The sequence below is a fragment of the Hibiscus syriacus genome, unplaced genomic scaffold (genome assembly GCF_006381635.1).
Source record: "Hibiscus syriacus cultivar Baekdansim isolate YM2019G1 unplaced genomic scaffold, ASM638163v2 tig00111088_pilon, whole genome shotgun sequence".
Taxonomy (NCBI): Eukaryota; Viridiplantae; Streptophyta; class Magnoliopsida; order Malvales; family Malvaceae; genus Hibiscus; species Hibiscus syriacus.
In genome coordinates, this window is record NW_024062978.1 from 2,079,401 (window position 1) to 2,090,459 (window position 11,059).

At 37.6% G+C, this 11,059-nt stretch overlaps 2 protein-coding genes across 3 annotated transcripts; both read right to left on the bottom strand.

Annotated features, from left to right (window-relative positions):
- Positions 1-1,877: 1,877 nt before the first annotated feature.
- Positions 1,878-3,189, bottom strand: LOC120152404. Its single transcript, XM_039164625.1, has 4 exons — positions 2,671-3,189; positions 2,393-2,578; positions 1,948-2,266; positions 1,878-1,908 (listed from the first exon to the last, which is right to left on the bottom strand). The coding sequence occupies exons 1-3, from the start codon at positions 3,163-3,165 to the stop codon at positions 1,982-1,984; spliced, it is 966 nt and encodes a 321-aa protein (XP_039020556.1). The 5' UTR covers positions 3,166-3,189; the 3' UTR covers positions 1,878-1,908; positions 1,948-1,981.
- LOC120152402 (nicotinate phosphoribosyltransferase 1-like) lies at positions 3,171-10,662 on the bottom strand. 2 transcript variants are annotated; one of them, XM_039164623.1, is made up of 16 exons: positions 10,473-10,662; positions 9,996-10,143; positions 9,758-9,877; positions 9,522-9,656; positions 9,380-9,441; positions 9,141-9,216; positions 8,350-8,451; positions 7,507-7,623; positions 7,342-7,400; positions 6,620-6,794; positions 6,351-6,485; positions 6,155-6,253; positions 5,409-5,517; positions 4,985-5,097; positions 4,782-4,900; positions 3,171-3,189 (listed from the first exon to the last, which is right to left on the bottom strand). In XM_039164623.1, exons 1-15 carry the CDS (start codon positions 10,625-10,627, stop codon positions 4,823-4,825), a joined length of 1,683 nt encoding a protein of 560 aa, XP_039020554.1. In that variant the 5' UTR covers positions 10,628-10,662; the 3' UTR covers positions 3,171-3,189; positions 4,782-4,822. The 2 variants fall into 2 exon arrangements, with proteins under 2 accessions (XP_039020554.1, XP_039020553.1); XM_039164622.1 differs by lacking the exon at positions 3,171-3,189 and having other exon boundaries at positions 4,594-4,900.
- Positions 10,663-11,059: the final 397 nt, after the last annotated feature.

Sequence of the window (11,059 nt, forward strand, 5' to 3'; positions counted from 1 at the left end):
ACGTAAATCATCCCAGACTCGATTCGGAGGCAACGTTGTTCACATTTATGTGTAGGGCTATCCTCGTTACGCAATGAAATGGTTGAAAGTTTGGTCTGGGTGTTGGAAAATGGTCGAACGATTGAATTCTAGATGGATACGTGGTTAGGAAATATTGGGTCGCTGAATGAAATTCGTTGTGGAGCAATCCCGGGTCCTGTCGCGCCGATAAAGGTAACGGATATGGTCTCTACTCAAGGTGACTGGAAGTGGGATGAATTTATTGATTGTCTTCCTGAGTATACACGTGACTATTTTGCAGCCGTGAAACCCCCCTTTACCGTACTGTGGCGAAGATCGCCTTGGTTGGATGTGGGAGAAGAACATAAAATTTACAGTGTCCGATGCCTATAAAAATCGAGTGAATCCGGGTATGACAACCTTAATTGCTAATCAATTATGGAAGCCCCTTTGGAGGTTTAATGAGCTCCCGCGAGTGCGTGTTTTCCTATGGTTGGCTTGTAAGGGTCGCTTATTGACTAATGAAGAGAGAGCGAGACGCCATATAGCAAACAATGCTAGTTGCTCGGTGTGCAGTGCAACGACTGAAAGTATTTCGCATGTGCTACGGGATTGTGTGGAGGCTTGTGCAACTTTGAACGAATTTATCCATCCAGATAGATTGAAAAGTTTCTTTAGTATGGACATTGCTGACTGGGTACTCTTCAACTTAAAACATCCGAATTATTTTCCCACTCATGCTAATGACTGGGAGCAGCTGTTTAGGACTATTTTATGGAGCCTTTGGAGGCGCAGGAACCAACGAATCTTCGAACCAGAGACTTCGATAGCTGAGTGTGTCATCTGTCAGAGTTGTCGATTAGTACGGAAGGTGGATGGAGCCCGGAAACTTGCGATACCAAGACCATGAGGAACTGAGAAAATGTACCGGCCTGTTCATTGGTGCAAGATAAATATGGATGGGGTTCATAATATTACTACAAGTCACTCGGGCTGCGGAGGGTGATCCGGGATGCTGAGGGTCGGTGGATTGGGGGGTTTTTGCAAAAGCTATAGGAATTTGTAGTGCCCTCGAAGCTGAGATCTGGGGTGTCTTGGTAGGCCTTTCGTTGGCCTGGGATTTGGGACTAAGGTCAATCATCCTTGAAACTGATAGCCGAGATACTTGGCTGCTCCTCAAACAGGCAAGGAGCTCAGTGGTGTCTTCACCCCTTATGCCTCACCTTGCTGAACTTATGCGACGAAATTGGAACGTGCGAGTTACCCATGTGGTTCGGGAGAGGAATGAAGCTGCAGATTGCATGGCGAGGATTGCTTGGTTTCTGCCTTCTTGTTCACGAACTTATAGCACCTCACCAGCTGAAGTGTTATCCTTGATTCAAGCTGAAGCACATAGCTTAGCTTAGTTTCATCTTTTCTCTTTGCATTAAAAAAAAATAGTCACTTCATTTAGTAATAACTAAAGGATATAATTTATAAAATTAAAAAAAAAAACATCATTTATCTCTTTTTAGTCCATCAATTAAATTTTTTTGTATTACTCATGTCTTTTCATCTATAACAATTAAAACATTTTTGAATGTGTTAGAGGCAACGGCCACACCAGATATCATACCAAAATTTACCGCATCAGTGGAAATATAATTAATTAATCACATCATCCGAAGATTATCATTTAAGGTTGTAACAGGCAACATGCTAGTAATCATATTTTTACACATATTAATGCCCATTCGGAAGGCACATAAAAGATTAAGCAAAATAGACATTCATCAAAATGTCCAAATAATTGGAACCAAAACCATCATCAATATTATCCCAAAGGCTAAAACTCACACACTTATACATGCAGTACAAAAAAATACTATAATATTATTAAACCACCGACCACTGCTTACATTTCCAATGCTCCTGAGAATCATGAACTCATCCCGAAATCCAAGCCACTCACCGTAATTGTAAACTTGGGTTGGCCAGCTGATTAGGTGTAAATGCATTTGTTCTTTAGTGAAATGGCCTTGTTCATCTGCTTGGGGTCCATGGTGACCCAACACTGAATCCTCTTATAGAACTTGGGTTTAACCAACCTGCCCAAAACATAAGCCCTGGAGCGAACCATGAAGTTGAGTGCCAATGGCACGGGTTGAGTGGGTGCACCATTGAGACTAGCCAAGTTAGCCCCTCCTCCATACAAGGGAATATGACTCCCTTTCATCGTCACAATCAATGATCTTTGGCTCTTTCTGGATTGATAAAACTTGCGTATCTGCACAATAATAGAATAATGATTTTGCTTAGGAAGAATAAATAAGTGAACCCCCCATTATGAAAGAAGACAAAGTGCATAAAACATTTAATATTTGTTTGATAGGGATACTGCGTGCTTGTTTACCGATCCGGTGGCCACGGTGAGCTGAGAGTACGAGAGATCTAAGGGTGTTGATGTTACATGGACCCCAAAAAATGTGGCTGTGTTTCGATATGTGAGCTTCAGTGTGCAGTTCATCGATACCATTTCTGTGCTCACTCCGGAGAAATCCGCACCCGCTTGAACCCTGAATTCGTTGAACCAAATGCTCTGCAAACCACAATCCCATCCCTCTCTGAGGTTAACGGAGCCAAAATGAAAAGATGAAGGGAATGCATGTTAAATCTAGTTATGTGTCTAACCTTCATGGTGATTTTAGGTTTTTGGGGTTTACTAGCTCCCCATAGGATCAAAGAGAACGTGGTGAAGAGAACGAAGAAGCCGACGATGAATGCGAGGAAATAGCAACGTCGACGGTGGAGGCCGTTATAGTCACCTTCACCGTCGAGCAAGCCTTCTTCTTCGATGGCGTCGAACTCTTTCCAGGGCTGCTTGTTGTTGCGGCCCTTGCGAGATCCGTCGTGTTTTCGATGAGGTTTGAGAGATCCAGAGAGGTGCGTGGAAGATGACTCGCGCGACGAATGGGGGCCTAAGGTGGAGTTGGAGTGGGAGTGAGGTGGAGAGCCCATGGGGCTGAGCACCGGCGTCGAGTTGAAAGAGTTGGTAGTCTTTTCACCATCGTGGGAGTCTCTGGATGGACTCTGAACATAGTACATTTGTCGACGAGGGGACCTTGCCGGTGATGATTGACTCACGCTACTCACCTCGGAGTCTGTCTTGGAGAGATGAGCCGACATTTTCACTTGTTCCTCTTGTTTTAGCTGAAGAAGAAGTTTACTTTGATCTCTGAAAATGTAGATTTATGTCAAGACTGAGCACGTTGCAATTGTGTTTAGTTTATTGGCATCCAAGTTATTGTTTGTGAAAGTAATTAATGAGAGAAGATGGGGGGCTTGGCAGAGGGACAGCAATGGCAGTTGTCTCCAGTTAAATTCCTCTTTTTTTTGCATGTAATTCGTCAACTTTAACTAATTTTACACAAACTCTCAGCTCGGATTTGCTGCCTGCATTTTATATGATATGAACTCTTGAACATGAGTGAATAAAGATATAAGAAACTGCACTGAATTCCAGAGACAATATCAACCCTTCAAGGATATGGCAGTGGGCCTCAATATCTCGCTGCAATCTTGTATTCTAAAGTGCTAAATCAAACCTTAAACGAGATAAATCCGCAACAATATCGGTTTAATTTAAGCATTACTTAGTTAAAATCATTCATTAATTGACGCAAAAATATGTTGAGTTGTTAGTGATAGTGAGCTGGTCCCTTGAGAGACGCTTATCATGTGCCTATTACAGTAAATTAGGTTGACTTAAGGGCATCAATGCCACCTTTACTAAGATTCAGTTGACCAACTATCTTCAGACTTCACTTTTGTCAAAAGAGACTTCGGATTTTTCTCCCGGTGTGTTAAACTCTGTATTCTATGGATTGGACCCTGCGGATCTTATGCCTATTGACACATAAACTGACCCACTATAAATAAAATATTTTATGTGCAAAATATACAATTGACCAAAGATTAGAGGATGATTCTGATGGCCAATGTTGGATCTCTGACCACATGCTTATGTTTAACTTGGGTACCAAAATCGGAAGATCTAATGGACCGAAATGATCAATAAAATCCGTATTGATCTTAACCATTTCCTTCATCAGTTTTGGTCCCTTTAGATTATGTTTATAGCTCTGTTTTGGTACTTAAATTTTCTTTTCTATATAGAATTTATTAAAACGACATGCACCTCGAGAGTTGAAACCAATAATCGAATCCAGCCGTGTAATATAATTTGTTTTTCCATGTCCTGCATCTTATAACATATCTGTCCATGGATTTGGTTGGGGCTTTTGTAACCAAATCATTATTCACCAAATAGTAAACTATTTCAAAATTTTATAATTAAATTGAAAAAAAAAACAATTTTCTTTACCATGTACAAACTCAAGTTGGGGCAGGATCCAATATGTAAATCTTTTGTCCAAGATTTGGCTCATACAGGCGGGGAGAATAGTTAGATCTTTAGGCGAATCTACTTGGACGAAATAAAAGGCAAACATCACAGGAAAAAAACAACGAAATCTACATTACAAAATGGCATAAAATGGCATAACCCATATTTGCCATTAGTTTCGTTTCGTTTCCTGAGAAGAAGAAAACTTCTATAGCTCTAAGCCGTATTTGTTTTGTATGCAAGATTTACACGTGATCCATTGAGACAACAGAAAAAGCAATGTTTTATTTTATTTAAGCATTGCAAAAAAACAATGGATTTTAAAGCACAATGAGAAGACAACAATGTGGTGTATGAAGAAAGCTCCTCCAACTCCATTGGAATCATTACTTTGTACCTGCTATTTGTAAGCTATTCCATGTTGATATATCTCGGATCTCAATGCAGCTCCCCCACAGGCGCCTCGTTGAGCCATAGGAAATGGATGAAATCATACAGTTTTGCACTTACACTCACCTGGTTAGCGATAAGAAAATGCTTTAAACTAGTGATACTTTTGACTAGGAGAAGGATACTTTCAAGAAGTTAGTCTTGCAATACCTTGTATGGTGTTGGGTTTAATCTCCTGATGTGATCAGGCCTCATTTGCTCAAGCTGTTTGATGCAGTGGTCTCTAATGTCCTTGAGAGCCGGTAACTCTTCTCTCTCTTTACCTTCAACAGCCAAAAAAAGAGGGGAATTTTTTTCAGAAAATGGGAATAAACAAATTGCTCCAGAGCTTCTCGTCAGCTCAACAGTTGGCTACAACTAAATACGGAGACTCAAACTGATCTGGTATTTGATATTGAGGTGGCAGGGGAACATGGAATAATGTTTCTATAATGGTTTCTTCATGTTCTATAGACAATGCTAAATCAATTTAAAGCTGGACACTCAGAGTAAACAATGTAAAATAAGGTTTGATAAGTTTATCCATTCTGCCCTTGATAGGACGCCCATTATGATGGATATTCTGAGCTCCCACCTGATTTCCCAGGCCAGTAACACTTCAGAAGCTCCTCAACACGCTTTGGCACCACATATGCTCTTTTGGATTCACTAAAAGGGTGACGACATAGAAGTCGTTCTCCAACCTGAAAAATTATAGAGCAGAAAAAATCAGGTCATTCAATCTCATCATTGTAGGTAGCATCTATGTAGTTAAGTATATATACCGGTAGGGTGTGGTGCATACAGCTATTAGTAGTTGATAACCTAACAGAGGGAAAAACAATCCGACCACAAAAAAAAAGTGATTATTCTGAAATCAAGCTGAACAAGCTGATTTACTGAGGATTTAAATGTCCAAAAAGGTGGATTCTATCACCACAAAGGAGAATATCATCTTACTTAATTAGTTTTATGTCAAGGTAGAAATATTCATGTTGGGATGTGGGTAACTAATAAGATCATCAATTATGTAGTCACAAGTTTGGGCCGGCATACTAAGAGTTTTAATATGTAGATCATAATGCAGAAAAATTAAGCATGTATTTAAGTTGAAAAGATATATAATATCTTTCTACATTGAATTCTCAGGTTAAAAGTTACAATTACATCCAAAATAACTGGCTGCAACTATGTTCACATACCCTACACTACACATAGTATAGTACTGAAGAGAAAATTAAGGATGAGAATGTACACATTTTATAGTATTAAAGAAATGGATGAGACTGTTGGTAACTAATCACTGAAAAGTTTTGGAGACTATACAACTGGAGTTAATACCTTTGGACATGGTTCATTTTCCCCTGTCATGATGTCCACCAGGGAATATCCATCCTTGCCATACAATCTGTAGCATCGTTTTTTGCATGGTATAGAGACCTACCATTCAAGAAATAAATGAAAGAATAGAGAAAGAAGTGATTTTATTATACGAAAGAGAGCATGTTGTTAAAATTTCTGGACAGTCCAGTCAAACCTTCGATACATCCTCTGAAAGCTTGATGCGTGGCTGATTATTGATCTCAACAAGCTTGAAAACACAACCCAAAGCTGCTTGCGCATAGCAAGTTACCAAATAGGTTCCTATTCCAAAACAATCGACCTCATGACCCTGCAGAGAAAAAGTGTGATTGAGGCTAAGTAAATCTGCACAAAAGCGCATAACGTACTATATTGGAAACATTGTCATCCTGGTTCAGGCTGTTAAACAGAAATGAATTATTCAAAGAAGTTTTAGTTTACAACCTGTTTTTTTAGTCCATCTAAAGTTTCTTCATTCAAATCATTACTAGCAGTAATGCTAGTCTTTCCAAAACCAGGAACCCCAAATTCCTTCTCAATTATATAAAAGATCTTTCGGGCTTCACTAGACAAGTATGCTAGGTCACCAGAGTCCAATCTGATGCCAACAGCTTTGTACCTGCATTTTTGCATATTCGACTTATCACTGGAATTAAATATGACCCACTGCTTACTGGCATGGATGTAATTCACGTTAACATAAGTCCTTCAAAAGTTATGTCAAGAAAAGTATGGCCTACAGACTATATGATCCATCATGAATGAAGAAGATAAAAGCCTTTAATACAAGAATAATGCTACACATACATAAAAAGGAATAGAGGCAGTATTTGTGGACACGTGACACACAGAGACATGTAACTTGGTGCTTTTCTTTATATGTTTTGGTTTCAATTTTGCCAACATTATGTCAATATATAAACATTAATTCATTTTCTCTCAACCCAACAAGCAAAATGCCAGTATGCTACTACCATAAGCAGCATGATAATATAAATTCATGTTAGAAAGTCATCGGAAAGACAACAAAAAATTACTAAACTTAAGATAAAAATAGATAAAGCATCAAATTGGAGCAAAAGGATTCTTTTGACCCAAATTTTTGCAAATGAGGAACTGTTCTTATAAAAAGCAAAACTTCTATAAATTAAGCATTTGAGGTATACCCCAAGTCACTAAGTGCCAAAGCAACTGCACAGAAGTTGGGGACTCCACTCCTCATTACCTGGTAAAATGGATGTCAAAACTGCAATGTTAATACTGATATATGACGGAATAGACTGCATCAAAATATGGTTTTAAACTTGAAAACTCAAGGAAGGTCTACTTACATCATATGTATCTACAAGAGCAAGAAAGTTGTTAGGAAATGCCAAGGCATATGATATGAAAGCTGCTAGTTCACTCTGATTGGTCTCTCCACAAGTGCTCCCAGGTGATTTCAATGACTAAACATGCAACGATTAGATATAACTTAAGGTTGCTGAACCAACAGAACACATTTGTCTCTATCTCAACCAACTACCTTTGTATGGTACTCTCAAAGTAATAAATGCTTCATCCACAATTCCTCCAGCAAATTTGTGGAGCATGGATAATAAGGCTACCAGTTAAGCAGTCGGGGTCTAAAATCACACTAAGAGAAGTTCATAAGAAGAACTCACTAGTATGGAAAACAAAGCTTTGTCCATCTAATTCATGTGATGTAGGTATAGCATGAATGGGTTTCTGCATTATGTATGAAATTAAAGTTATGGGTGACAATCCTTTAAAATTAGTCGTCATGACAAAATAGCAGCCAATGTAGTCTAAGAAAGCAAAAAAAATAACCCAATTCAAATCTATATGTATATAGATATAACTTGGATTTTGAGAATAAAAGGAACTAAATGACGCAGTGAATTCTTTGCACTTTCTATCATGAAACATAGTTTTTTTAATGAGTTTTAGGACTGTGGGCTTTTGTCTGAACTCTGAAGTTGCAATTGTAAGCCATTGGGTTCTTGGGATAGAAAATTGTAAGCTTCATTACCCAATTTTGATGAACTTGCACATGTAGCACTAATGGATTTTGGTTAACGTACTTTGACAAAAATAATGCGTAGGATATCTAGCTAAAACCTGGAGATGCATTTATGATTTTTTAAAGAAATGCAATGGGCCATCCACAACACCTGTATTTTGCTTAACCATGACTGAACAAGAGTGAGAAAATCCTCACAAGTACTTGAACCATCAGAACTACACAGGGATCTCTCAAGGATTTCATCAGGACCCTGCAAATTAAAATCTGAATAACCTCAAATTCAAAAAAGCATAAAAGATCCAATGAAGACTCATAATATTCAATGCACAACCATAGGACAATGGTCAATAGAATGAAATAAAGAAAACTGGAAGAAATGAAAAGCAGTTCAAAAGTCAGTATCAAATAATTCTGTCCCGAACATTATGTTTGATGGAGCATGGATCCATTCAATAAGAGAGAAGAAACCAAAGTATCAATAAAAAAACGTTTAGATACAAACACTGATAGGCGATACCCAATAGCAAGGGTTAGACTCAAGCACATTATAGGAAACTAATAAATATGTTCATCAAATTAAAAGCTTATACAGATGGAAAACTTTATTTGTTATTCAAATCCCATCTCTTGCAGTCAATTCATGTCATACGTACGCAAATAGGCATTACAGTACATATATTAATAAACTAATCAACAAAAATAAACGGGGCCAACAACAAATGCAAATGTTAATTAGGCTTGCTATTCTGGAACTACTTAGACTTCAAAACGTGCCCAATTATTCATGTGGAAATATCTTGTTATGACTCTACAAGTCAAAATTCCCATATCATATGTTGATGCATAAAGCAAAAGCAAACAGTTCAGCATATCCATCTGGCAAGTCTGTCTATAAACAACATAAAAATCTCAAATTAATGTCCAGAAGTTTTTACTGACCATAAATGAGCTAATAAAAGCATGAGAATGCGTCCCACGAAGAGGTATACCGAATAATCTCCCAGCTGCAACGTTGCTTGTCGAAACATAACATAAAAACAGAAACAAATAGAACAAAGTATTAGCTTAGATCAAGAATCCACATCAGCAAAGAAATGAGAATTATAAGCTCTGAATAGCTTCAAGATCAGCAGAGGACAAACATTAATTTTACGGGATAAAAATATTAAGCAAATCACCTTGTAGCATCAAAACCTCCCATATAACAATACTTTGATGCCCCTATAGCACCATCAGGTCCCTGCAGTTAACATGAGTGGAAATATTTCAGAAAGAAACTTGAAATATTAACACTTAAAATAAGAGGAAATTTTTGTTAACCTGAGCTCTTCGAAGCCCAAACTCTAGCAACATTTTAGATTTTCCAGCAACAAGTCTGTGTCTAGCCGCATTTGTAGCCACTAAGGATGCAAAATTCACAAGATTAAGAACTGGAGTCTCCAGTAATTGAACCACCTAAAAACAACAGATTCAAATTCAGATAAAATGAGGCTGAAAACAAACCCCAAATTCAAACAAACTGATGCAGACAAAAAAATTAGTTAGATGGTACTCACAGTGACTGGCCCTTCAAGTCGGAGAAGGGGAACCTTCGGGAAAACAACTGTTCCCTCTGAAATAGCATATACTTCAACATCAGAACAGTCTATTTCTCTTAGATAACTCAGAAAGCCCTCCTGTCATTTGCAGAGACAATGAATGAGTTCCATCAAATCTATAAGTAAATTTGAGAAAGAAGAGAACGACAATCAGAGTATTATCACATAAATCCTCTATACAATTAGTTTGGTTTACCTCACAATAACCAGGCAAGCTTTGTTGGATAAAGGATATCTCTTCCTCGGTTAACTTGAAATTTGCAATTAGCTTTATGCATTCTTCCAAACCAGCAAACACTGTAAATTCTCCACCGAACGGATTCTTCCGAAAGTACAGATCGAACCTGAATGCATATTTTAAATGATAAGTCAAAGCTCATAACATTCAATCTTTCAAAATGGAAACACTTTCAATCTTCCATTTCAGAATCTAACATGGAACTAAAATTAAAAGAACTAAAAAAATCTACTAGAAGAAAGCATAGATTCGAATCTACTAAAAATCTAACATGGAACTAACAAACTACCAAACTAACTAATAACCACACAGAAACTACAATCAAACAAGTATATCTGTTTCCGGTCCGATTTTCGTGGTATCCAAACAGAGCATAGATAAGAAACAAAAAATATCAAAATGAAGTGAAATAGAAGTATAGAGTTGGAAAGTTACACGGCTCGTTCATTGTGTTTGCCGGCTTTCCAATAAGCGTAAGCCATGGTGAACTGATAAAGATCGGTGAGGAGAGGGGTGACCATCGGGTTCGTCGGACCGTCCACGACCCGACCCGCATGTCGAGTCGCCTTATTTGATTTAGCCTCCATCATTAAATAAGTTATATCTTTCGACCCGCCTACTTATATATTCGTGGAGGAATGCAAGCGTGTGTGGCTCAAGAAAGTTGATGGGATCGTTGAAATGGAAGCCATTTTCGTTTTTCCTTTTTTGAGAGAGAAATGAGGAAAATTAACAAATAAATTAAACGGTAAAGTATACAAATGGTCTCTAACTTTTGAGAAAATTTTCGTCTTTCTTATTGAAGTTTTAAAAGTAATAAATTAGTCACTTACATTAGTGATTTATAACAAAATGATCATTCTACCGTTATCTACATTAAATAAATGACATGAAAACGTTAATATTTTAGTTTTATTTTTAAACTACTGTTAAAAAGTCAAATAGGTCATGGAACAATAATTTTATATCTAATTTACCCTAAAAGTTTTCAAATTTTCAATGTTTTCTAAACATCTTACTAT